The 25,515-nt window shown below is 50.6% G+C and overlaps 15 protein-coding genes across 15 annotated transcripts; 7 read left to right on the top strand and 8 right to left on the bottom strand.

Moving 5' to 3' along the window:
* Positions 1–20: 20 nt before the first annotated feature.
* On the bottom strand, positions 21–1,042 carry N7515_002870 (uncharacterized protein; the record flags this gene model as incomplete). The annotated part of the gene is made up of 3 exons (XM_056663614.1): positions 21–43; positions 109–738; positions 796–1,042. 3 exons carry the CDS (start codon positions 1,040–1,042, stop codon positions 21–23), a joined length of 900 nt encoding a protein of 299 aa, XP_056525727.1.
* Positions 1,043–4,374: 3,332 nt separating this feature from the next.
* On the top strand, positions 4,375–4,912 carry N7515_002869 (uncharacterized protein; the record flags this gene model as incomplete). Its single annotated transcript, XM_056663613.1, has 2 exons — positions 4,375–4,503; positions 4,562–4,912. The coding sequence occupies 2 exons, from the start codon at positions 4,375–4,377 to the stop codon at positions 4,910–4,912; spliced, it is 480 nt and encodes a 159-aa protein (XP_056525726.1).
* A 366-nt stretch (positions 4,913–5,278) lies between these two features.
* N7515_002868 (uncharacterized protein) lies at positions 5,279–5,918 on the bottom strand (the record flags this gene model as incomplete). Its single annotated transcript, XM_056663612.1, has 3 exons — positions 5,279–5,370; positions 5,430–5,499; positions 5,565–5,918. 3 exons carry the CDS (start codon positions 5,916–5,918, stop codon positions 5,279–5,281), a joined length of 516 nt encoding a protein of 171 aa, XP_056525725.1.
* A 177-nt stretch (positions 5,919–6,095) lies between these two features.
* On the top strand, positions 6,096–7,572 carry N7515_002867 (RNA-binding protein; the record flags this gene model as incomplete). The annotated part of the gene is made up of 3 exons (XM_056663611.1): positions 6,096–6,129; positions 6,189–6,834; positions 6,891–7,572. The coding sequence occupies 3 exons, from the start codon at positions 6,096–6,098 to the stop codon at positions 7,570–7,572; spliced, it is 1,362 nt and encodes a 453-aa protein (XP_056525724.1).
* Positions 7,573–7,970: 398 nt separating this feature from the next.
* On the bottom strand, positions 7,971–8,192 carry N7515_002866 (uncharacterized protein; the record flags this gene model as incomplete). The annotated part of the gene is made up of 1 exon (XM_056663610.1): positions 7,971–8,192. The coding sequence occupies one exon, from the start codon at positions 8,190–8,192 to the stop codon at positions 7,971–7,973; it is 222 nt and encodes a 73-aa protein (XP_056525723.1).
* Positions 8,193–9,393: 1,201 nt separating this feature from the next.
* On the bottom strand, positions 9,394–10,204 carry N7515_002865 (guided entry of tail-anchored proteins factor 1; the record flags this gene model as incomplete). The annotated part of the gene is made up of 3 exons (XM_056663609.1): positions 9,394–9,734; positions 9,815–10,001; positions 10,118–10,204. The coding sequence occupies 3 exons, from the start codon at positions 10,202–10,204 to the stop codon at positions 9,394–9,396; spliced, it is 615 nt and encodes a 204-aa protein (XP_056525722.1).
* Positions 10,205–10,584: 380 nt separating this feature from the next.
* Positions 10,585–11,637, top strand: N7515_002864 (uncharacterized protein; the record flags this gene model as incomplete). Its single annotated transcript, XM_056663608.1, has 1 exon — positions 10,585–11,637. The coding sequence occupies one exon, from the start codon at positions 10,585–10,587 to the stop codon at positions 11,635–11,637; it is 1,053 nt and encodes a 350-aa protein (XP_056525721.1).
* Positions 11,638–11,997: 360 nt separating this feature from the next.
* Positions 11,998–12,340, bottom strand: N7515_002863 (4F5 domain protein; the record flags this gene model as incomplete). The annotated part of the gene is made up of 2 exons (XM_056663607.1): positions 11,998–12,050; positions 12,133–12,340. 2 exons carry the CDS (start codon positions 12,338–12,340, stop codon positions 11,998–12,000), a joined length of 261 nt encoding a protein of 86 aa, XP_056525720.1.
* Positions 12,341–13,513: 1,173 nt separating this feature from the next.
* Positions 13,514–14,440, top strand: N7515_002862 (uncharacterized protein; the record flags this gene model as incomplete). Its single annotated transcript, XM_056663606.1, has 3 exons — positions 13,514–13,703; positions 13,753–13,994; positions 14,069–14,440. 3 exons carry the CDS (start codon positions 13,514–13,516, stop codon positions 14,438–14,440), a joined length of 804 nt encoding a protein of 267 aa, XP_056525719.1.
* A 726-nt stretch (positions 14,441–15,166) lies between these two features.
* On the bottom strand, positions 15,167–15,484 carry N7515_002861 (uncharacterized protein; the record flags this gene model as incomplete). The annotated part of the gene is made up of 1 exon (XM_056663605.1): positions 15,167–15,484. The coding sequence occupies one exon, from the start codon at positions 15,482–15,484 to the stop codon at positions 15,167–15,169; it is 318 nt and encodes a 105-aa protein (XP_056525718.1).
* An 834-nt stretch (positions 15,485–16,318) lies between these two features.
* N7515_002860 (uncharacterized protein) lies at positions 16,319–17,503 on the top strand (the record flags this gene model as incomplete). The annotated part of the gene is made up of 2 exons (XM_056663604.1): positions 16,319–16,347; positions 16,399–17,503. 2 exons carry the CDS (start codon positions 16,319–16,321, stop codon positions 17,501–17,503), a joined length of 1,134 nt encoding a protein of 377 aa, XP_056525717.1.
* Positions 17,504–18,061: 558 nt separating this feature from the next.
* N7515_002859 (uncharacterized protein) lies at positions 18,062–19,699 on the top strand (the record flags this gene model as incomplete). Its single annotated transcript, XM_056663603.1, has 4 exons — positions 18,062–18,260; positions 18,352–18,662; positions 18,728–19,015; positions 19,076–19,699. 4 exons carry the CDS (start codon positions 18,062–18,064, stop codon positions 19,697–19,699), a joined length of 1,422 nt encoding a protein of 473 aa, XP_056525716.1.
* An 800-nt stretch (positions 19,700–20,499) lies between these two features.
* On the top strand, positions 20,500–21,258 carry N7515_002858 (uncharacterized protein; the record flags this gene model as incomplete). Its single annotated transcript, XM_056663602.1, has 1 exon — positions 20,500–21,258. One exon carries the CDS (start codon positions 20,500–20,502, stop codon positions 21,256–21,258), a length of 759 nt encoding a protein of 252 aa, XP_056525715.1.
* Positions 21,259–21,879: 621 nt separating this feature from the next.
* N7515_002857 (uncharacterized protein) lies at positions 21,880–23,626 on the bottom strand (the record flags this gene model as incomplete). The annotated part of the gene is made up of 2 exons (XM_056663601.1): positions 21,880–23,595; positions 23,621–23,626. 2 exons carry the CDS (start codon positions 23,624–23,626, stop codon positions 21,880–21,882), a joined length of 1,722 nt encoding a protein of 573 aa, XP_056525714.1.
* Positions 23,627–24,513: 887 nt separating this feature from the next.
* N7515_002856 (DNA repair protein RAD10) lies at positions 24,514–25,494 on the bottom strand (the record flags this gene model as incomplete). The annotated part of the gene is made up of 1 exon (XM_056663600.1): positions 24,514–25,494. One exon carries the CDS (start codon positions 25,492–25,494, stop codon positions 24,514–24,516), a length of 981 nt encoding a protein of 326 aa, XP_056525713.1.
* Positions 25,495–25,515: the final 21 nt, after the last annotated feature.

The following is a 25,515-nucleotide window of genomic DNA, read 5'->3' as shown; positions in this document are numbered from 1 at the left end:
CCGAACCGTCCCAGCCAGTCTCACGAATCCAGTCCTCCAGAGTCTGGAGGTCAGGATTAATTCGTCGCATCTCATCCAAGTCGCGCGTTCCAACTTTCAGTAAAATACTGTCTTGGAACCCAGACCACCACATGCTGAAGTTTTGCCCCACCGTGATGCCATCTGGATACATTGACGACACTGGTGCACTGGCGTAGGGCAATGAGTCAATCCACTTCTCAATTGTGACAGGCTCGTAGCGTGCCTTAACACCAGAAACACGGGACAGAGTTTCAGCCAGCTCCTTCCCAGTTGCGAAATGACTTGTCCCCAGAAGAGTCTTCCCAGACCAAGACTCTCGGTTCTGAAATATGTGTAAGGCGAAAGCTCCACAGTCTTGAAGCGTCATGAATGGCAAGTGGCCATCCCCCAGTGGAAACCTGAAGACCCTGGTTCCATCCGCCTCAACAACTGGAACGAGAGGCCCACCCATCAGATCCTCATTGTACACACCAGTGATGAGAACTGACCAAACAAGTTTTGATTCAGGGTGCGCAGGAGATGTCATGCCATTGAGATAGGTATGGACCCGACCCTTTCCATTTGTATGATGAGTAGCGTACTTGTGGTCGAAGTTCGTAAGTCGGAGGTAGTAGTCAATACTGCTGTAGACGAAGTGGCGCAAGGTCGGAATTGTATTTGCAATCTCAAAGATTCGGATACCAGCCCAGAGCTCGTCTGGTTCATTGACGGTGAAGCCTTCCGGTTGTAAGCGAAATAAGCATGCATCAAGCTAAGACAGATGAGGATACATACCATCCGTGTTGACAAACACGCCATAGCAATCATGAAGTGCCTTTTCAACTGCATCAAAGTCCATGAATGACCCCTGGGCAAATTCAACCTGAGGATAGTCCTTGAAGGTCTTTTTAACTGCTTCTGAGGTGGGGTTACGCGAAAGCACGCGGACGGTGAACGGGTCCTTGGCTTCAAGTAGAGCCTTGACAACAGCAAACCCCTGCGCCCCGGTACCACCGATGACGAGAATTCGTTTATTAGCCATGCCCTTCTGATTGAGAATTTCGTCAATTTCGAGTCGGTGTGGAGAATTCTTAGGTCAAGTTGTTCAATGTTGTGATTGTCGTTCGAAATATAGTAGTAGCTGTCGCAATCAATGGAATATTGATAGACATTGTCGTAAGCGAGGACTATGGGAAAAGTGGTGTATAAGTACCCATCTCCAACGAGAGGATTATAATGCGGTGGTGAGTGATGATGAACAACATGAAAGAATAACTAATTATTAAGTTCTTGAATTTGTAATCCAAATTGTACTCCAAATTGGATCAGACCACTGAGACACTTGCATTTGTATGTTAGATCAAATCATCAATTTAAAATCTAAGAAATGGGAGTCGCGCTGTTTAATCATCGGAAGAAGGGACGGGAAATCAGATGCATAATCGAACCGGTAGCCCAATCATCATGAGATCTTGGGACAGAGCTCCGTGGGGCTCCACAAGTTTGCCTCAACGTTATGGAACCATGGAACCTCTGATTGATGTGTCCTTCCATTTTGCTATGATGTGAGCGTTGATAAAGACCTCAGACTCGTGGGATAGCGTCCAAGAGAATGCATTTCCTCGATCGGAGCAGCAATGCGGAATCTCAGTAAGATTATCTGGAAGAAAGGAGTATTCGCTTTACACATACAACACCCAATTTCTGAAGCTCCACGTATAAATACCACTGTTACCAAGATGTGATGCATACCAAAGCTATCATCTATAGTGGAGCTAGAGAAGCGAACGGATGGTCGACGCATGGATTGATTCACAAAGGCGAGTCACACTCTCTCATGCAGAAACTGATCAATGCTTATATTATAGAATTTGCTTTCTGCCAGAGAAGTAGACTTGATGTCTTGTCTCGAATTTCACGGTATATGTCCGACGGAGTCTTGTTTGGCCTGCGTGAATTGATCAGTTCCCGAGGCGAAATCTGACAAGACATCCAGTGTACTATCTGTGGCAGAAAGCAATTGCTGAGATATGTAATAAATCAACCACTGGATTAAAAGGGTGAGGGTTCGACAAGGTGCTTGCTCTTGCATGGGAACCGATCCATGGCGGAAATCACAGCAGTGAATACTGTATAGCCAATCCTTTGGAGACTCCTGTTGCGAAGACAACCATGATTGCAAAATCCCATCGGAAAACGTTGAAGCATGATTATCTACATCGATTCAACCGGCTGCGAAGTGATCTAGGGTGTGGATTTTGACCTCTTCTCCCGGACGCAATTCATCGGATGCAAGCAATTTTCAACGGGCAGGTCCGCGGCTTCAAAGCCCGGTGACGAGATAAGTTCAAGAAGCAGTGGAAAATACATTCCCGTAAAGCAGTTGATGCCCGACAAGCTTCAAGAATACCACACTAACCCAGAGGATCTTAATCGACACGACTAGGTCAATTGGCGTCCGGTTGAGTCGATAGAGTTAATCATGCTTGAGCGTTTTCCGATGGGATTCTGCAATCAGGGTTGTCTTCGGACAACAGAAGTCTCCACAGGGCTAGCACACCAGTCAATATAGGCTTGAACGAGCCATTTTGATCGGGTATAAGCGGATGCAAATTGAAATCGCGAGGCAAAATGTCCAGCACCGTGTCTCGGTCCTCTGCGTAGTCTGCCATTCTCCTCAATTCTTACATCTTTCGATTCTTGAAGATGTAGAGCAAAGGAACGCTGGTGAGGGTGAGGGTGGACTGTGGAGGTTGAATATGAGATGCGGGCCGCGGCGAAGGAGCGTGTGAAAATAGGTGGGGCCATTTTAGCGACACACTAAGCACGTGATCCAGATGACATAATCGGCGCTACTGGACAAACCGAATGAAATTTCGCGAGCCGCTTTCTTTTCCCTTTCTTCTTCACTTCAAAACATATACACGGTCCCCAACACACTCTTGTCGACGGAATAATCTCACTCTGTCTACATATTTTAGCTTTGGGACCCAGACAGAAGAATGCTCGTTCTAATCCCGCCCCCTGACATTCAGCCAGAGGGGAACGGGTTCGCTTTTGAGCCAACATACCCAAGAAAATCTTGCGGATATACGGAACTTGCGATTTAGATTCGCTGGTTTCGTTGAGTGTTCAACTCGCAGAGGTCAGCCATGGCTGGCACTGAAACCTTTAATGCTTGGGTTTCAGGGTCTGCGAGGCACCAAATTGTCTTTGGCGACTCCGTTATGGTCATATCCTACAATAAGGATCGATCAGTTCCGCTTTTTTTGCACTGCTACTTCACTAATATTATACAGCTTAGCTAGATGTAATTGATATTGGCATCTTCGAAGTCTTGTCCGTCATATCGATGATGTTTGAGGTCAAAAAGATGCCAAAACTGAGCCCTCACAGTTGGACAAGTCCTTCTGGAGCCTTCCTCGTGTTACGTCCGCTCCCTCTTATGGGGCTGTGCGTGTCAAAGTAGGGAGATACATTCCTTGTACACAAATGGCCATATTGCTTTAAATCGTGGATGCCTATCCTATCAGTGCCTTGCTGCAAAGGACGACGGAGAGAGGCGACGCCTCGTGATATCGGAGAAAGGCAGGAAAAATGCTGCGTATGTGCGGAATGTTGTAGATCTGCGTCCCACATCAGTCCTTACTAGGGATTGGCTACATAGCAGCGTTTCCTTGAAGACCTACTGTACCTGCTTGTTCCATCCCTGTTCGCTTCCGTTTGTTCCTGCATTTAGAGCGACTGACACTGAAACATTGATTGCTCGGTGCTCGGGCCATGATCTCTATGTGCTGCCAGCCAGTACGTAGTGCTTTCGCTAAAACTCCGCATATGGCCAGGCCAATGGATACCAGACATGAATGTACACAGATTTCATTATGAAGCGAAACGGAATTGGTCAATTATCTGCGGTCCTTCCCATGGGCTTGCTATCCTTCAATATCCCTTGATTGCTGCGATGCTGATCATTAACTGCAACAGTTATCATCCATAGCTCTCACGTAGTATTAAGTTCCAAAAGATGAATAGATCCCTCTGCACCGAAATACAGCTATCATGCACGGCGGAAAGCTGGCAGACCTAATAGGCCAGTGCAATTGTTTACTGATGGGGTCCATGGATCTAACATCACATACCGCGCGGAGGGGCAACAATGCCCCTCACCCTAGACCCCCTTCTGGCTTCCCATTCCCTCCATACAATGAAGGCAATGAAGGGGCTAGATATAAATCCGACGTAGTTCGCTCAGAGCCAGGGGCTCTGTCCTCTTCAGCTCCATCCATCTTCAGCTGCAGTCACTCATTCGGGCACACCATTTGGACATACATTCATTCTTTCAATCCACATCTTGTTTAACATACACCATTCAAAATGGCCCGTTTTAATATCTCCATCCTTTGCACTCTCCTCGTGCTGGCAGTTGTCGCTCTTTCCATGCCTGTCAAGCGTGGTGGGGATGCTCTTCCGCTCAACCTTGATGGTACCCTTGACCAACTGAAGGTGAGATAGTCATTTCCAAACGAAGACATCCAAGAGCCAGACTGACGAATTGATTCAGAGTGCCACTAGGCTTATGGATGGCCTTGATCGCAAGGAAAGCAACAACAAGGATAATCAGGAGCAGCATGATGAGGCTGCAGCTAAAGCCCAGAAGAAGAAAGACGAGGAAGCCCAGAAGAAGAAAGATGAGGCGGAGACGATGGCCAAAGTCAACAAGAAGCTAGAAGAGGCCAAGAACGGCGACAACGCTGCTCCTACTCCTACTGCTTCCCACAAAAACAAGCTCTCGTCTGGCACATTTGTTACTCCTACTTCCACCCCTACCCACAAGGCCAAGTCTGAGCCCAACGCGCTCGGCAAGATTCCCCTCATTGGTGGCCTGCTTGGTGGTGCTGGAGCCGGCCTTTAAGCAGCCGTTGCTTGCCCCTCGAGTCATAGGCCTGGGTAACAGGATATTGGTCGTCCGCTGATGATATAGAAGCCGGTTTCTGTGGGTTGGATTGTTGATGGTTATTCCTTTGCAATTTGTACTTTCATTTCCAGGGCATTTCACGATTGACTCGGCCTGGAAACTCACTTGAGGGATGAGAAACATGATTGTCAGATTTCACGTTCAATTTAATTTGTTATCTTCCATGGCAGGTCTCTCACATGATCCTCAGACTTGTAGGTATCAAAACTCGTATCCACTCATGTTCATTTGCATGGATAAGTGCCACATAGCCATAATCACTGGATCTTGGTGTTTCACAGGATCTAGAAGACACAGTCCGCTCTACTTGCGGCTTGCCTGCTGCTGGCCCTCATGGAGGCCAGTGTAGTATCCCGCATAGTACCACGACATCATGAGGTTCTTCAAAGTCTCATCTTGCACTTAGAAATATGTCAGTGGACTGCGCCCCAACTAGCGCGAAAGGAGAACTCACCATTTGCCATGACGGCGTGAGGCATGGATGCATGAGCAGTAGAAACACCGGGACCAGAGGTGGCCACAGACTGAGAAGACTCATAATCGTCAGAAACCATAGTCCCGGAGATGCAAGCTTCGAATGGGAACATACCTCAACAGCAGGCTCGTTGCTAGATACGGAAGGTTGCTCGTCAATATTCATCGAGATATCTTCATCCTTAGGCTGGACAGCATGATCATCTGCGACCGTGCCATCGGGCTTGTCGGCAACTTGAACATCATCGATAGTACCAGATTCCTCTGCTTTTTTCAGAACCTCTTCAAGATTTTCACCCTTGGCATGTACACTGTGATAGAGCTGCCACCAGGTTAACTGGAGGTCACGTGCACTGAGGGTGCCGTGACTTACCTCGTATTCTTCAACAGCATCATCCCAAGACTGGACAAGAGCAGCGTCGTCCCAGATCTCTGCGTGAGTCAGATGAGTCTTTTTATTTTTCCCCATGGCTGAGGGCCGTTTAGGGTAAAAAGGGAGTGAACGAGCTGTATCATGTAAACATGCGCAGTGATCGGGTGTGGAGCACCTCTTGACCGCCTTCCGAAAAAACAGAGATGAAAAAAAAAGTTCCTAGCAAGATCGAGCAGCCAAACGGTCTCCAATTCGACACAACACAATATCAAAATGGCACCTGACAAGAGAACTTCAAAGCGCAAGGGTGAGTAAAATTCAACATTCTCAATTCATTTTGTTCATACCATGCTAACGCTCCTACAGCTGCGCCTGTGGCCGCCGACTCGCCCGCGAAAAAGACAAAAAAAGTTGAGACCAAGCCTGCGGAAGAACCCAAGGAGCCCGCTCCTAAGTCTATCTTGAAGAAGAAGAGCGCCAGTGCCGCAAAGCCCAAGACAGAGAAGACCGCTGCACCAGCAAAGACCAATGGTGAGCCTACTCGCCAGGCTAAGCCTCGCAAGCGCGCTGCCGATTTCCTCACCGACGAAGAGGCTGAAGAGCCTGCCGCGCCTTTGAAGGCCAGCAAGAAGACTGAGAAGAAGCCCGCTGCCAAGAAGTCAAAGAAGGAGGAGACTGAAGCCGTCCCCACTCCCAAGAAGGCTGCCGCGAAGAAGGCCGCTCCCAAGGCTAAGAAGCCGGAGCCCGTCGTCGAGTCTGAAGATGAAGACATGGAGGAGGATATCTCCGCTGGTGAGGAAAGCGAGGCTGAGAACGAGGGTGATGATGACCAGACTGAGGCCCTCATCAAGGGCTTCGAGAGCAGTGGTGATGAGGACGAGTCTGATGGTGAGGGCTACAAAGAGGGCGAACCTATTCCCAAGGTCCCAGATACCAAGAAGGCCGAGCGCAAACTTGCCAAGCAACTCAAGAAGAACGGTCCTCCTGAGGAGCCCGGTACCGTGTACATTGGGTAAGTTTTAACCATATCCATTGACCAGTTTCAATATCCTAACATACCATTCTCAGACGCATTCCCCACGGTTTCTACGAGCATCAGATGAAGGCCTACTTCTCCCAATTCGGCGACATCACCAAACTCCGTCTCTCACGCAACCGTCTGACTGGCCGCTCCAAGCACTACGCTTTCATTGAATTCTCCTCCGAAACCGTTGCGAAGATCGTCGCCTCCACAATGGACAACTACCTCATGTACGGCCACATCGTGAAGTGCAAGTTCGTCCCGAAAGAGCAGCTGCACCCAGAGGTCTGGAAGGGCGCCAACCGCCGCTTCAAGGTTACGCCGTGGAACCGAATTGAGAAAAAGCGCCTCGAGAAGGGCAAGACCCGTGAGCAGTGGTCGAAGAGCATTGAGGCCGAGCAGAAGAAGCGCCAGGCCAAGGCTGATAAGCTGAAGGCTCTGGGTTACGAAATTGACCTGCCCCAGCTGAAGAGCGTTGACGATGTCCCTGTCCAGGAGACACCCAAGGCCATCGAGGCCACTGAGACCACCGAGACCATTGAGGCGGCCACCGAAGAGCCCGTCAAGGCTATTGAGACTCCTGCTCCCACTGATGATACCCCCAAGAAGGCCAAGAAGGGCAAGAAGACAGAGACGCCCAAAGAGGTTGCCGCAGAGTCTCCGGCTGCCAAGTCTCCTGCTACCAAGACGAAGTCCAAGGCTACTAAGAAGACCAAGTCCAAGGCGTAAATGGGATCATGTAAAAATTGTTTTTAATTCATCGAATAGCCTTTTTTTCAAATGCACTGTTATCATGCTCTTCAATCTCAAACATCCTGTGCCACCAAGAATAATTCCGATGTGATCCTCAATGGTGTACGCAGGGCTGTCAATGGCTGCAACGAGTTCATCTAGACCGGCTAGCCAAGCTAGACTCCGAAGTGTTCCAATCACCCCAACGCAGGCCATATGGAAGTAGGAAATATATAGAAATCGATGGAGAAATAAGATTAAAGGTTAGCCTCAGTACCAGGGGGCTCTGGCGCCCCCCGGACCCCAGCCTCAATTGCTGAGCGTTAGCTTTATCCAAATCTTTTAAACGCCAGTCTTAGTCCGTAGTTAGGTATTTTGATTAGGTATTTTAAATTTTAAGAAGGCTCAGACTGAATGGCTATTTGAGAAGCGCACAGTCGCCAGTCCTCCACCTTGGCCTCATTCATCCGAAGGTTATCCAGCGCCTGACGGAATGCCTTCTCCGACTCCCCTTGCTGGCGGACAACCTCATCCAGCTCGACCGTCTGATTGAACTGAAGGTTGAGCTCGCGGGCTTGCATCAGCTCAGGCCTCCACAGTGCCCCAGTGAAGAACATGGGAAGGCGTCACCTCCGACCCCCGCTCTCCGGAAGAAGTGACTCTGGTCCGAAGGATGCCTACAGTCAACAGTCTCAAACTGAACCCTAGCATGCTCCAACGGAAGATCCAGGAGAATATGGGAGACACCTGGGCAGACCAGTCTCGCTCGCCAATCAACGAATTGAGAAGCTTCGTCACAGCAGAAAGCAAGTCCCAGTACAGTAAGTCGCTGTCTCGGCATTAAGCACTCTTGTCTCGGTTAGGCATGTCATGTGAGCACGACCAGCCAATCATGTTTCGTCTGAGCATGCTGAGGTAAGTCAACCGATACATGCGCATTAGTCCCAAACAAGTCTAGCGCAATCACATGATCAGTTTGGAAAAAAAATAAAAGTCTCTCCTCACATTTGCAAAATCTTCTTCCTCTTCCAACTCCTCGCTCAAAGAATCGCATTCAAAGCTCACACACGCAAGGAAGCTTCGCTCCCTTTCTCAATCTTGCTTTGGGAGAAAGTCCCCGGACACCCTGCGCTTTGGGTCAAACCAAAGTTACCAAAGTCAGGCAATGCGGAAACGCGCCGCCATAGAAGCAATTCGATAGCGGCTTACGCCCTGTTCTCTCACGGTACCCCGTGCCGCCCGACGGCTGCATTTCACGATGTCGCTGGAAATAATGGGGTGTGTGCTGGATGCTGGAGGGAGGAAGGATTGGTGGTCACACATCCCTCCTTGTATTGGGTTGCCTTTCGTCGAGTTCGGATAGTCATGCGATTGCCTCTTGTCTGGCTTCTTCGGATGTCGGATGGGGGTAACTCAATGGGGCTCATTCTTGAGGCGAGGAGTTCCTTGATCTTTTTTCACGAGTCTGTAGCTTATGGCAAAGCGGTGATGAGATGATGTCTCGTCGCAGAAGCCCTGTCATAAGGGCCGGACTCTTTTATCTTGCCATAGGCTTTTCTTTTGTTCGCGTGATGATATACCAATCATAGAGTCAAGCACAGAGATCCTAAAAGGGTCGTTGACGATAAACGATTTAAAATTATCTGATGAACATCTTATATAGAAGCGAGCTATTCGAGCTTTTTTATTTATTCGAACAATACAATGATCTTATTCAAGCTGATGATTGAAATGCAACTGTCATAACTAGGTCGTAGCAACTAGCATCCCACTGCGTATAGTACAATCTGACCCCATGCCATAGCTGAGCTCATGTGTTCACTGTGCCTTGCCCATCCCAGCACCAACAGGCGTAGCCTGCTTCTTCTGCTCCTTCTGGCCCATCACCTGCACCAGCATCGCCCCAATAACCTCTGCGGCGACCGCAATGGCAGTCGCACAGACATTGCTCCAAACCTGGATGCTGACGGACCCCAGCGGTGCGCGAGGGAAGGAGACAATCCATTGTACATAGTATGGGAACCAGTCTTCGGGCAGCGGAAAGACAGGCGTTTTCGAGTACCAGAACTGTAGGAAGATCTTGAGACCGTTCGTGCTGAGCCAGCGGGCGATCTTGACAGCCCAGTCGAAGGAGGATTTGTGAGAAGTGAGGGCCTTGTCTGTGGGGAGAGAAGTTGTATTAGCGGGCCTGTCAATGAAAACAGCCATATGTACTGCAGCTTTGTGGCAGAAGACATACTCAGCGCCTCGTATTCTTCCAAGGTTTTGTCATGGCGTCTTCGGGCCTTTGCCCACTTCGCGAACTCATCTTGCGAGCTTGTGCTGTTCATTTCGCGCTTCTGCTCGAGGACTTGACGCTTCAATTTCTGCTGCTTGCGTGCAGTCCGCGCGGTTGGTGTCGGTAATCTTAAGTAGAGGAGCCATACCTGCGTATCAAAGAAAGTAGCTGTTAGCCATGAGGGTTCGGATTGTGGTAGCGCAACGCAGCTGCGGAGTTTCGGGGGCTTTTCGAAGTCCACGTAGTGGCCGATTGGGGACATACGAGGTTATCAATGGTGCTCGCGCCAACCGTGTTGACCAGGTAAATTGCGAGGTGCACAAAGAACACCGTAAGGACCAGGGACAGCATTGTGGCGGGGAATGGCGAGACGGTGTTTAGAGGCGCGGCGCAGGCTAAGAGAGCCCGGATAGAAGTAACGACCGCTCAGTCAGCCGACCAAAGCAGTAGATGGGTATCTCGGCTGTGCGAGACAGGATATATCCTGGCGGAACAGAGGTGGGTTGCTGTTCGAAAGAGTGGAATGACGTCCGTTGTTGTGGAAAGGTGGAATTAACAGCGGACTTGGCCTTTCCGCCTTCACAGCATCACGTCTACGATGTACACCACTTTGAGACTTTGACCATTGATTTACCTGTCGCACAATAAAGTCACAGAATTGTCTCAAAATAAACAAATATGATGAGGTCTTGACCAAAATTCTTCCCAATATCAAGCGAACAAGCAATCAAATGTCCAACCCGAAGGATGCATTCCAGGAACTTGTCCGCATCCTCTCATCTAGAGACAACCAAGTCCTTGAGATCGAGATTATTCCACCAAGTCTAGGCGCTTCATTCCTACAAGATGGCTGCTCAGTTGGTATAGCAAAGAAAGCACTAGTGCAGGCCTTCACGGTCGCGCGACAGATCTTCTTCGACCGGTTAATACCATTGTCCGAAAATGACTTGCAAGTCTCAATCTCTGAAGCCCAATATGGAAATGCAGACTCGGTCATTACAGAGGTCATCCTCCTCTTCGACTGCGAACATCTCACAGCCTGCAATTGGCGCAAGCGCCGACTGCGCGCCGCCCTGGCCTGTAACAAGACGGCTGTCGCCCAGGAGCTGTTAGAGGCCGAGCTCACGCTCATGTCGAGCTACCAGTGCTCACCGCTGCATAGACACACCAAGTCACCGACGCTTTGGCATCATCGGCTGTGGGTGGTGGGTCATCTCCTTGGAAATCGACACTGGGGCAGCGGGGAATTGCTCGAGTTGCAACGAACAGAGCTGGATGGCGTTCTCCGGGCTGGGGAACTTCACCCCAAGAATTATTATGCATTCAACTACATGCGTCAGCTGTGTGTGCTTCTCAGTGATACAGTCGCGTCGGTGGCTGAGCAACCGATCTGGAAGACTGAATCGGCGCTGTCGATTATCGACCCGGTCATCAATTGGTGCTTGGCCAACCCGCGCGATATATCGGGCTGGAGCTTTGGAATATATGTGCTAAGCAATGTCGCTGGCCCGCAATATCGGGTGCGTACTATTTCGAGGGTCGTTGAGTTTGCGCTCAACATTGGATGGGAAGGCGAGAGTCTCTGGACTTTCGTTGATCACGCCTCGGGACAATTCGGCCTCGAAAGCGTGGTTGAAGATACCATGGCATTGCACAGTGGTCAAGCAACCAGGTTCAGTGACTCTCCGACGGCCCCAGAGGGTCGACATAACAAGTCGTGGCAGACCTGGCTGGCCCGGGCAAGAGTGTGTCGGGAGGCGGAAGGCCAAAGGCAAAGTATGTGACTGAATACGAGATGTATGTGGTTATAGGTTTACGATTACAACCAAGAATTGCTCCTCCGTGATATTTCTCATGCGTCGTTGCCTCGTTCGATTAGCGCTATGGTATACAGTCATGCTCGGGCCAAATGTGTGATGAACGCCAATGGGAGTCAAATAACGCCTCGCTAGACACCCAGCCCCGTACTTGCAAATGGGGGATGGGTGTATGGTTTTTCTTGTGTATATGAAGCCAGTGCCGTCCTCAGCTCGTGGTGCACTTTGCAATGTCGATCGGAGGGCTGTTTGTTTGCTCGGGCACGATCGCGAAAAAGGCGGCGGGAGATGAGGTTGACTGGCGGTCTGGGTCAAGGATCAATCGGATCATTTCTTTTTGGCTCCTCCTGCTGCTGCCTCGGCAGCCCTCTTTTCGTCCGCTGGAGAAGGAGAGCGATCAGTAAAGAAACTCATGCGATTAGGCGCTTTGGCCGGTCGCCCGGCGGCTTTCAGGGTACATACCTTTCCGCTGCTTCTCGCGCATGATGGCTGCAGCATCTTCTTTGGCCCTAGCAAACTCGCTGCCGCTCTGCTGGTTCTTGTTTTTCTGTGGGTTGGGGCAGTTAGTGGCACGAACTTGCAAAGACGACTGGGGATGGAAACCAACCGAATTGCCGGCCTTCTTCAGGGCCTTGGCCCGATCGTTCTCACGCTGGTTGCCCCGTGTCATCTTATATAGGTTATAAGAATATGAAGAAATTGTTGTACACAGTAAAGCGCAAAGACGAAAGATGAGGAAAAGTTTGGAGGGGTCGAGCGGCTTTATTCCTCCGGCGGCGAATCACATCGAATTCCGCGGGATCTCCCTCTCCCTTGTTCATCGACTTGCCCTGGACCTCATCTCTCCTTCTCTCCTTCTCTCCTTCTCTCGTTTGTATCAAAATACTAGACATATTTTCCTTACACTGGGCTCTTAGCCTCCTACCTTCACTGTGACACTGACTAATTTCTGCAGCGCTCCTGAGCTTGTGCTGATTGGGCGCCTAAGTTATGTTTCAACACCATCTCTCACTTTCTACTTCCATACTTCCACTGGGCGCTTAAGTATGTTTGCCTCTTAACATTCCGAGGTCGAAAGATCACGAACTATCCAAAGCCCTTTACTTATATCCCAATCCTATTTGATACACGTCTAACACAGAAATGGTTTCGACTATACTCGTCAAGCAAACAAGTCGGGTTTGAAGGTTTTGAAACGAAACCCCAGAGAGAAGAGCGGCAACTCTTGCAGGCGCTAACTGGTTTCATCATGGGAAGGTGTCTTCTGCCGACAACCAGTCCTTCAGCTAAGTCGAGTCCCGGTTGAAATCCCAATAGCAGAGGCGTATGGAATTAAGCTTCTTCAGGCTACCACCCCCGATCTGTGCGCTTAGACGTTCCTGTTACTGCTTCGATCTCAACAATGAAACACCTCCTGCATCGTATTTCTCTGGCTTCGATTCAAGTGAAGGATCCCAAACGATCCGCTCGCCTTGGACTCTGATCTAATATCCTTTGTGGTTCGTCCGGACGTTTCAAGTCTATTCATAGACAGGTGGATTATACATTTAGGCTACGGCGCTTCAATAACCATTCTTCGTTGTCGCCTTCTTTGTCCATTGTTCCCCCATACATATTCTCTTTTCCCTTTGTATTCCTTTCTGTCCTTCTTGCTTGTAATCCCATTCTGTTTCTTTGCACTCATTGTCCCTGGGAATATCAAAGCCTCCTGCTGGACAGTCGCTTTTTCGCCCTTTATATCCCAATCCCCACCAAAGTCTGCTAGCAGCTAATCTTCTATATTCCCTCGAAAGCGAGTATCTGCCAAATTTGAGACGTGCAAAGCCAGACTTGTGCCTTCATCATGATGTCTCGTTTGCGCGAATCCCTGGCTGGTCCAGGCTACGTGATCTTGAACGTCCTACGCGTTCTGAACATAATTACTCTTATGGATCTCATAGCTGCGTGTGCAGTCATGCTGGTAAAGATCCACATGCTGAACAGCTTCTTCTTCTTCGAGGCCGTGACCCATGCTGTCGTGGCTCTGGTCAGCGGTAAGTACAATATTCCCTCATGGTTGTGGTATAATGCTAACTTCTCTAGTCTTTCTGATCATTTCAGAGCTCCCGATTCTCCGGACTTACTTTGATAATCACTGGCCGATGTTCGGACAACAATCCAGCTTCTATTCTCTCGGTGGCATCATGATGATCCTAGGCGTGTCAACCCTCGGCAACCTGAACACGAAATCCATGACCCAAGATTCTATTGGCATGACCTTCTGGCGAATTATCATTTCTGCCGGCATCTTGGCCATGATCTCCAGCGTGCTGAACGTTCTAGCAGTAAGTAATCAGACCTGCAATTTTTCCGTCCCCCATTATGTTTTAAAGCCAATGCTAACCGAGTGTTTCAATAGAGCTTCATCTTCAGCGATCGCGAGACCGGGGTCACTGCCCGTCAAGTGCGGGCAGATGGCGCCGTTGCACCACAGAAGGCAATGAGCCGGTCTAGCAGCAGCACCCACAGCCACCGCACCCTCCATCTGAGCATGAAGCGCGAAGAAACCTTACCCACGTATACTCGCCAGAACCCCGTCAAGCGCGCTACCAAGCGCCTCACCGGCCGATTCCCCCTCAAGATCTCCAGGCCGGTGGAGCCCAACTTGGTTGAGCCCGATTTGGTTGCGCAAAATGAGGCTGCTTCCTCCAAGTACTCTCGGGACTCTATGGAAATTCGTGCACCAGATCTGGCACATCACCCGGCTATGTACTCGGGTCACATGGTTTGAACTGGTTGACTGGTCGACTGTTAAAACCTGATTCTCTGCGTTATTGCGATGGTGCTCTCGGTGCTGTTTTATTCCCCCGGTCTGTGTTCTTTCCTTTAACTTCATAGTTTTCGCTGGCGATCTATTTAATCAAGGACCTAACTACTCTCGTTATTATTTTTACTTGCTATTCGTGACATCAATGTACGTGGTACATCGGACATCCTGTTCATAGCTGTCTAGAAGCCTGTCCGGCCCTAGATCCGCAGACATCGGGAGGTGTAGAGTGGAATGTGTAAAGTAGATGCAGGTAACAGCATGGAATTAGCCCTAGTCATTGCTCTTTCCAGTCTCCATTGCTTGATTTGCCCTTTCCTTCCATCTTCTCTCTCGTTCCTTCCTTTGCCAGAACTGAGGTCCGGTCCCATGCCGGCAGCCCCAGAAACTAAAATACCGTATTTTCGGCTTGAATACTGTTGCTGCCACGGTATTTTAGGTATGGAGGTGGAAGAGAGCGTCAACAAGCAACTCCGAGCCACGAGATACCTGAATTTGACCTCCGATGAAAGCACAAATATCGCGCAGAATCGAATCATGAACATCTCGTTTATCCGAGGAAAGATAGTAGTTGCGATTGTGGGGGCGTCAAGTTTCATATCCTTCATATCAAGCCCACAATGATAGAACGAACGCTCTCGTGTGTTAAACGAGATGTTCATGATTCGATTCTGCGCGATATTTGTGCTTTCATCGGAGGTCAAATTCAGGTATCTGGTGGATCGGAGTTGCTTGTTGACGCTCTCTTCCACCTCCATATATACCTGATCCAGTAACGGGCCAGAGAGCTGGCGCCGAGAGGGAGGTTTGTATGTAGGCTCGTGCTTCCGGGAGGGCCTCGATAAAGCCACGGTCTTCAATGATGCTGAACGGCCGCCCAGAGGCGTACACCCAGAGCGCCCAGGCAGCATCGTGCTGCTGCGGTGATGCGTGATTGAACGTGAGTGGCTGCTGCGTGCCCTGCCTCGGTGTACCCAGTGGCTGCACCTTGCTTTGCCTCGGGGCCATGTTGTTGGATACCTGCGCGCGTACCTCTGCCGGTGCTTTTTTGCAGGAGGCAGTGTGAATTCGCAGGCGAGAAATATTCTCTACGCGTTGGTGGTCGCAGTAGATGCAGAACAGCGACTTTCTGTGGTGGGAAGAAAACTCTGTCAGCTTGGCCTTAATAATCGGGCCTTCATAATCGGGCATGAATGCCACGGGCCAGCACCTTTCTGCCCTCCCCTAGTACGAGCTTCCAGTGCTTCCAGGTTTGGTTATCCTTGGCTTTAGTGCCAGATAAAGGTCCTAGCGGCATTTTGAGGGCAAAATTGAGGGCAAAATTGAGGCCAAAATCGAAGGTCCAAGGTGTGGCGTGGAGAGAGAGGTAGTTCCACCTTCCTTAGCATGAGCTCTTGTTTGTTACGTGTGGGAAATAAATATATAAAACCCCAACTTTCAACGTTGCTGCCGTTGCAAAGCTCACCAGCACTTCCCTCGTGCTGTTCTCTGTGTTCTGTCCTCTGTTGGCGTCTGTCAGCGAGTGTCTATATCATTGATTCATTGTTGACTGTTGTATTGGAAGGGTCCAGGGGATATAGAAAGGTGGCTTAAAGACAAGTGGACCCACGTCGGGCTCCAGCGCCACTTCCACTGGATGGAAGCTGTCTATGCTGCTCGACATCCTTATTCTTCCATCCTACTATGTACATCTCTTCCAAGTCTGACACTCTCATCCTGATCGCTAATCAGATGAAGTAGGATCTTTTTTGGTCATGGGACCTATGCTCCTTCGCATCTATATAGGCTGCTTCTCACCTAGCTCAGGTCATATGTCCTCCTAGGACCTAGCCATCCCCCATCATGGCCACAGTCGCAATTTCCTGGGGAACGTAAGTCCTGAAGCTCTCCCCACTCTCCGTCATACAGCTGACAACGAATAGCGTCAAATCCCTCCTCATTTTCTTTGCCCCCGTCTTACTCCCCCGCCTAATCACCGCATACCGAAGCCTTCGAGTATCCATTGCGAGTCGACCACCGCCTCGTCCTCTACCTGCCGCGCCCGCTCGAGCGCTCAACATCTTGTTTGGCGGCATTGTGTTCTTTCTGCTCTTGAGCCTCCCCTTCAACCCGCACGCGCCCGACTCCAACATCTTCTCCCTCACTCGCTCTCGCCTCAACACTCCTACCGATGTCATCTTCAACCGCCTCGCCCGGCTCCGGCCAAATAACCTCCTGACCGAGGCCGACAAACTACTTCAGTCCAAGTTCATCTCTCTCGGTGCCCGCAAGGTATACTTGACCTTTGGCCCTGATGCATTGGTATCATGCCCGTACTGCTCCTTCGATGACCTCAACACATACTTGATGTACTATCTACCGTTCAATGTGTTACTACCCCACCTAGTGCACCTCCTGCTCCTCGGCGTGGCAACGTCGGCGCCCATTGCAGGCCCCGAATCTTCCCGCTGGCGCAACAAGTTTACAATCGGTGGCCTTGTTCTCGTAGCGATTGACATCTACATTGTTGCCACCTACGACGCGATCCAGGGTGCGCCGCTTTCCGTACGCGCCGGCCAGACGCCGCCCTCCAGCCTCTACAACCACATCACGTTCCTCCGACCGCTGGCGTTCGTGCTCTACGATGTGGTCTGCTCCGTCGTGCTATGGCTCTCCGCGACCAACCGGTTCTTTTTCAAGCCACCCTCGCCGGTGGATCAGGTTGACCAAGCTACATCGATGGCTATGCAGGGGGTCATGAGTGCAAACTCCAAACTACATGCTGCGAACGTTACTCGCAATGCGGTGGTTCGGGACCCGACTTTGAAGAATCGCGATGATCTGTATTGGCGGACTATGGCAGCTTCAGAGAACCCCGCCCAGGGGTCCGGAGAAGGTGGGGAACAGATCCTCAACAATATTTGGGAGGAGGAGGATGTCGTAAGGGCCATATCGCGAGCAATGGCCGGACAGACTGGTATTGATTTGGCCCAATTGGGGGTCAATGCCAATGACCATGTGCGAGAGATTACGGAGGGTTTAGACTGAGGTAGATAGATGTGTTCCAGTTATATGGGTCTTCGGCAGCTTTGATTGCCACATCTATTAATAACCCATTTCGCATATCTCCAAGATCAAAGCTGAAGGAGTCAAAAGAGGGTAAATAAATAGGCCGGAAATGGTAGACTGTTGACATATTGAGTCATTGACCTCTATGCAAATCAAACAAAATCAAATCAATTAAATCTCAACCATGTCACCAACTTCTTCAACAATTAACGAGGCGGTGAGTGGGATCGTCGTCTCGAAAGAGATGAAACAAGCTGAACCACGTTCCCCTCCATTCCCTCCTTTTCTCTACAATTTCTTTCTTTTGCCCGTTACTTCTCAGTTCTCACGTTCGTTGAACGAGCCAGGCAGTACGTAAATAAACGTGGCTCAGATGAGGCAGGTCCCACATCCATCTCGGCGTTGATTCTGGATCTCTCTGGACTCTCGATTCTCGACTCTTGGCCCTCCGGTCCCCGTCCCTCGCTCCTCTTCCTCCCCCACAGTCCTCGAGAAACCTCAATTCCTCCCTACAATACGACTGGCGATATCTTCATCATGGCAGACACTGCTGTGCAACCACAGCCACCAGCGGAGCGTGAAAAGCGCAACGCCTACGTTTCCTCTCCGAGTGGATCACGGCCGGCCAAGGAGACCACGTTCCGAGAATGGGTGGTCGCCAACCAGATCGGTATGAAGAATCCACCTCAGCAGACCTGTGCATTCAATGGGCATGGGAAAGCTCGCACTCGACAGAGTAGCTGCTCTCCTTTTCGAGAGCTTGGCATATATGCAAGCACCAGCATCCTTGTAAAGCTACTAGCGCTAACACCAATTGCTTCTCATAGGAATCTCCTTGACCACCCTGGCGATGTTACTGGCCCTTCACAACCTCTACCCTTCACTCCGTCCATATACCCAGCCTTTCTTCCAATTGTCCTATTATAACGCATCCACGGACTCTTATCTCCAGGGCTGGAATGATGTCTACTTCGTCATCAGTGCTGCAATCGCACTCACCGGGATTCGTGGTATCGTCATTGAATGGGTCATACAGCCATTGGCTCGCGCTTCTGGTCTGAAGCGCAAGCAATCGATTCGCATTGCCGAGCAGGGTTGGCAGGCTATGTACTATGGATTCATTTGGGCAGTCGGACTGGTGCGTTTGGATCATGAAAAGTATACCCGATAACAGTTGACTAACTATTGGCTCCCATGTTGCAGTACCTCTGGAAGAACTCATCCTATTGGGGTGATTTTTCTGCCATGTGGTCGCAGTGGCCGGCTCGTCCTCTGTCCGGCTTGATGAAGTGGTATCTTCTCGTTGAACTTGCATTCCTCGTTCAACAGATCTTCATGATCCACGTAGAGGAGAGACGCAAGGACCATGTTCAGATGCTTTCCCACCACATTATTACCACCGTCCTTCTGAGCTCCGCCTACATCTATGGGTTCTACAACGTCTCCAATGTGGTGCTATGTCTCATGGATATCGTGGACGTTTTGTTACCGGTGGGTCATTCAATTCTCACCTTTTTCATCCAAACGGCTACTAATGCAACATATCCACAGTCTGCGAAGATCCTCAAATATTCCAAATTTGAAAACGCTTGCAATGTGGCCTTCGGCGTCTTTATGGGCACATGGCTCATCACTCGGCACATCATTTACCCCATGGTATGCTGGTCCGTTTATGTCGATATTCCTTCCGTGCTCTCATACGGCTGCTACTCCGGTTCGACAGGAGACTTCCTCTCCGCGGAGATCCCGAACTCCTTCGCATATACGCTTGCTCCATACCTGAATCTGGAGAACCCGATCTGTTTCAGCCCTATGATTAAATACATGTTCCTGACCCTCCTGCTGATTATTGAGGGGCTGTCCATTGTATGGTTCAGCATGATCATCCGCGTCGCTTACGGGGTGATCTGTGGCCGTAACGCCGAAGACTCCCGCAGTGACGAAGAGGACGAAGCCGAAGTGGAAGACCAGGCCCCAAACCAGGTCCCGGCACACCTGGTCGCCAAGGACGGTGCTACAACCGACCCAATCGAGACCGAAACTGCTCCGGCCTTGGGCCGTCGGCGGTCTAACGGCGCTGCTCCAGTGCGTGCGCGAGGTCGTGGCCGTGTTCCTTTCGATCCGAGCGAACGGAAAGCCCTCCTGGGCCGCATTGGGTGCGAAAAGCCCACATAGATGCTCTTCAAATATCTCGTTTTTCATTGTTACTTGAGCAAAATCTGACGACTCCCTCCTCGAGTGCTACCTGTCCCATGGGCCCTGCTCTTGTCCTTTTTTCCGTCGTGTTATATTCATCGCCTGGATACCGGTGCTAATTTGCCCGAGCTGGCCATGGAGTGAAATGCCCGAGTCACGATCCACTTCGATTTCCAAATTATGTTTGCGGCCATCGTTTCCCAGTCTGTTTGCCGGGTCTTATATCCACATTGTTTCTGTTTTCTCGTCTTCATATTCATACTCATCCTCGCCCTCCCACCGCCCTGGGTTGAGGATGGTTTCATGCCATGCTTTTTGTTGCCGTGATGATCTCCCTGGACTTGAGATCCGTTCTAGAGACCCACATAATACCCAATGGAAGCATATGATCTTGTACATGTATCATCAAATCTTGTCCGTATCAATACGGAGATCTACCGCGTTACGGTGAAGTGATATTACCCGTAGCATGATTCACAGCATTGGCATTGAGAAACTTGACTACATCGAAACATGTGCATCGTAAATCCCCTACATACTCGTATTATTCAGACGTACCAGATCATTCTAACATATGTACCTCACATAGGTAATGTTTGCCCCGAGCTCACATCCATCCGACCCTATCCAGAGTATAGCTTCTTCACTTCTTCCTTGTCTCCCACACCATTCACCTTCCTTCTATCTCTCCCTTCTCTCTCTCCCTTCTCTCTCCCCATTCTCTCTCCCCGTTCTCTCTCCCCGTTCTCTCTCCCCCACACCATCGAACCTATGCAACCATGACTACCACCAAAACGAACCTATCGGCCCCTGGCCGCAGCTTCGCCGAGATGTTTGGCGGGCCGTCGCCCCCTGAGAACATCGACTTTGCAAAGCCCTTACCCGCTGAAACCCCTCTGCTGCCAGTCCCCGAGCCCACTGACGACCTGGAGACGACCGCCCGCAAGATTGCCGCCCTCGCGCGCATTGTTGAGCAGGGCAAGAGTATCGCAGTACACACCGGTTTCCATTATGGCACCCACGATAGGCGCGATCCCGAGATCGTGGCACGCGACTCCATGACGCCCCTGCAAGCCCGCCAATACGATGCGTGGAAGGCTGGCGCAACTATGCCTGACATAGACTGGTCCCGCTGCCACAGTGTCAAGCCGGTCCCCTTCGACATCAGTAAAGAGGACTATCAGGACATCCACTGGCATGCCTACGCCCTCAAAGCGATCTTCCGTTGCAACTACCTCGGTACCAAACACGCCTTGTGGTTTACTAGCAACATGGCCTTCGCTATGCCGCTTATCCACGCGATGTGCAAGGTCGCCGCCGCTCGTCACTCGCTCACTGGATGCGAAAGCCCCCTCGCGGAGGATCCTCGTCACTGGTTCACTGGAGGCCAAGAGACCCTCACGGACGATGAGGTTTCTGAGATCCGGGCAGCCCATCGCGTCGTCGCTGTCAAAGGAAAACATGAAACAGTTTTACGAGCGCTTCGATATCCTCTCCAAGGATATCAAACGCTCTACGGATATTATCCAAGACCGTGAGGACACCCTGCAGAAAAAGGGCAAGAATCAGAGCAAGATTCAGAGATTCGGAGAGTTTGGCCTTCTCATGTAGCCTACGCGATAACTGGCCGTCTGTTCCAAATTGATGCGTGTGTCTTTTTCTACCCATACTGTCCAAGCTGCTAGTTTGTAAGTGTAACACATGAAGAGATTCCGAGAAGTAAAGTTGCGGGTGGTCATTAGGGTTGGTCGTTAAGGTTAGTTATTTGGTTGGTCTCCCAATATAGACTAGTGTACGCTAAGAAACATGCCTTATCCAATGGGATCGAATTGTATCACGATGTTGACCCACAAATATCTCCGTTGGACTGTTGATAGGGCAGGCCGATAACTATGCGTTGAATTCTCACTATCTCACAGGACGCTTTTCCCTTTCCATGTCTGTAGATACCTCTACCCAGAACCCTTTCTACCATCTTCAACTCTGTACAGCCTTGCTGCCTTTCATGATCTCGTTGACATTGTAGATCTCAACAGATCATGACTCATGAGATGGGATCCTTCTTGGGCTTATAGGGCTGTACAATCCACACCAAGGAACAGACCAGAAACCTGATTTCACTATGCAGGCGCAGCATGCGATCTACAGATAGCGTCCAATTATGGATACCTCGATGCAAGTCGACACATCAATCCATGATCAAAAATCAAGCGGAATACATTCATAAGTAAGCCGCAGAGAATCGCTAGCAAGACCGCGCTCAGTCCGCGAAACCCGCAAAAAGGCTGATCAATGCTCCGATTCCACTTCGCAACGTCTCTCTCCGTGGTCCCAGGAAGCAAGCCATCTGACGGTCGAAACACATCGATAGGCCCAATGCGCACTTCTTCAGGGATAACCAGTGTTGTTGGTACCCTCGATACCAATTCCGACGGAGCAGATTGCAAGCCTATGGTAAGCTCGGAAGCAGCAGCGGGGTCGCTTGCTGGCTCTATTGTGCCAATATTGGCTTGATAAGTTGCGTTCATCGCCATTGCTTGAGATTCTTCGAGTTCCATGATCTTTTGGCTTACAGCTGCTCCGAACGAGCACTCGTAGAATCCTTGAATGTGGGGTGATCGATGCAGTAGGGCTAGTGCCGCGCGACGGGTGCGCGGTTCGCGGCATCGGACACTCGTGAACCAGAGCGGGAGACCGACGCTGAGTTCGAATGTGAATGGTGGTTGTGTGCCGTCTGATCGGATCGAAGCTTCGAGTGCAATGGTAGATTGTTCGACAATGTTTTGGAAGTTTGGTAGGTATGCGTCGAATTGCATTAGTGATAGTGATGTGCAAGTCTGCAGCATTACAAACAGCATGTCATGGTAGCTTGAGAGAAGGGCGCTTGTGCCAATCTGCTGCATTGATAGAACGCCCTTGCCGCGTAAACGATGCATCAAGTTTTCAAAAGCAATATGCCAATTTCTCAGTCGGGCGCCTAGGCTGAATGCTTGAGTGATGAATTCTTCGGGGACACGAGTGACATGAGGCTGTATTAGATGCTTCATGCAATCTCTTTCGAAGAGTGGAATCTCCACAGCCAAGTAGACGATCCCCTGCCGAGCGGCCCTGAGAGAGTCGAAAGTTTGCGCCGATGAAATTTCGGTATCCCGAAGTAATGCGGTCACCGGAGTTCCAGCAATGGCGGGGGCGATGGCCGCTAGACGGACGAATATCGGGATGATCGTCTCCTCTAACAGGGCAGCTTTGTTTGCAGGTATAGCACCAGATGCGATTTGAGGGCGCATGGTCAGAATAAGCTGTACGCCTTGCCTATACAACTGCAAGGCACCCTCTGCATTTCCCTGTACGGCTTCAATGCAGATGAAAAGCACACAACTGATCAGCCCGACAAAGATGTCTACGCTACCACGCTCAATGCGCTGCCGGACAGCAGATACCGACCGTGAATACCAGCCCAAAGCGTCTTGATGAGATTGACTGAGGGAATCCGGCCCCTTTTTGCGTTGGGAAAATGCATCCAGGCCTTGCTTGGAAGTCTCAAACAGCGCGCTTATGGCTATGATAGCATCCCATACGGCAGGCTCGTCCCGGCAAACCTGCGGCACGATGGTGCGCCAGAAATCGAGATCTAATCCACCTCCAACGGAAGAGGCAGCGAATTCAAAGTAATAGGCGAATGCACGGCGCTCTCGCCATACCGTGTTCGTGTTCGATGATAATGCCGAGGGGCTGATGATGGAAACCGTGGAGGGCGATGGCCTCTCTTCAAAGTCACATTTGCGGCCTGTACTGCTGCATCGGAGACAGCTCGGTCTCTCCTCTCCGCATTTCACTCGTCGGATTCTACGACATTGCTCAATATGAAATTCCGTCTATGAATAAGAGACAAGCACCTACTTGCATGTTTTGCATCCTAATTTCGACCTCAAGAGCACCCTGGAGCGTCCCTTTGAATGGTCCGAACGAGGGGACATGTCGGAAGCATTCTAGCTTGACAGTTGACACGCGCCAAATTGTCTCAGGCGTGCAGGACGGAGTTGGAAACCAGGAAAATGCACAGTGCCTGCGCATTCTTGAGTGCTCTTGGGGGCCAAAGCTTTCGCAAAATCACATGATGCCTAACCACGTGCTTTCGCGGGCGGCGGGCCCTGAGCCGAAACTCGGGAGCGCCCTATTCCGAGGGTGCGCCCTTTTGGGCCGGGCCGGGGCCGGGTTCCCTAACTTAACTTCTAAGTACCCCGAACTAGTTACGTATCTCAAAGCGCTAGGATCTCAGATCTGGATACAATGGTATAGAAAACACACAGTGAAGTAGGATTCTAGGAAGAGCGCGAAGGCGGTCTAGGAGTCTGATCTCGATCAGGTGGGACACTCGACCAAGTGGAACTTGACCGAATTCAGAATCAGCATCAGACAGTTCAGATCAGAGAGACCGTTCAGGCTAGAAGAACAGTTCAGACGAGACATAATCAGGTGTTCTTTAGACGTGAAACTACCTGGCTGTTGTGGTAACGATAGAAGTGAACGATGAATGCATTTCTATCGTTACCGCACACCGGGAGGGGTGGGTAAGCAGAAAGGCACGGATAGCATCACAATCCAGGTCTCGGGCCCGGTGGCTAAGATGATGCTACCGACTCTCTCAGGCTCGGGAGGCCTTGGCTACCTGGCTTGGGGGCCATAGTTGGATAGTGCCATGATTGACACTCAGGTGGGTAACCACCAGACCTCTCTCCGAACGAACGGAGACTTTGGGTTTGATTTATAGAGACGACAAAAAAGCTCGAATCTCAGCCACCGTTCTCTCTGAGCCTCGCGAGTGCAGCGGCAATACCTTCACTCAACTCTTCAGGCTGGCGAGTCCCAGTCTGCGGCTCACTAGTCTGCGCAGCTTCCGAAGCTGCTGTTTTCCGACTCTCTGCGAGAACTGCACGGAGAATGGCTTCCTCTTCATCCTCCTCGTCCATATTCTGATCCGGGTTGTCATCAACATCCACAGGCGGCAATTGAGCCCGACGTTGTGCGGGACGAGCAGAGGACTTCTTTGCTTTCTCGACTCTGAAGTCTTCCCGAACTGCACTGCACCATTGCTGGACCTTTTTCTCTCCCCAGCCCGGCACCGCGCTGATTTGTTCTGGCTGTGCATTGATGGCGTTTTGCAAGCTGCCAAAGGTCGAGATCAAACTGGCAGCATCGGACTTGTTGATGCTGCGTGGGACAGTGACAAACTCCACCAATGACTCTTTATACGACTGGGCTTGTTGCGTCCGGATGGCGGTGGGTTGAGCGTTCTCCGAAGACTTGAAAAGTTCGAGATAGTGTGCTGCTTCTGGTGCAGACCAGCACAGTACTAACGTCAAGTTGTTGATGATGGATGTTTTGGACAGCTCCCTGAGACTGTCTTCGTGATTCTGAATGTCAACCATCACCAGGACAAGGCGGAGGTTGTATTTGCCGGCCAGCTGCTTTACTCGGGAGTAGATGTATTCGGGGTGTAGGCGGTGGTATTTTAATGAGAGGAACATTGCGCATGTCGTGGCGCCGACGACATAGTCCGCAGGGATATCGGCATATTCCCACGGCAGAAGCTTGATGTGAGATAGGATCGGGTTGCCTTTTTGCCGCGTGGACACGAGAATCGCCGAAGGTCCAGGGCGGTTGGCAAGGGCTTGAGGTTTCGGTTGTTGGACCTTTGGTCTTGCAGATGCGGCTGGTGCTGGGGAGCCTGAAGGGCGAGCAGGCAAATTGCTCCCTGGACGTGATGGATCCATCTCGTGCCCAATGTGTGGTTG

This window comes from Penicillium bovifimosum (assembly GCF_028826915.1).
Source record: "Penicillium bovifimosum strain IBT 22155 chromosome Unknown utg000002l_segment0_segment0, whole genome shotgun sequence".
Taxonomy (NCBI): Eukaryota; Fungi; Ascomycota; class Eurotiomycetes; order Eurotiales; family Aspergillaceae; genus Penicillium; species Penicillium bovifimosum.
Note: the sequence above shows the minus strand (reverse complement) of the source record. Positions and strands in the feature narration are given on the sequence as shown.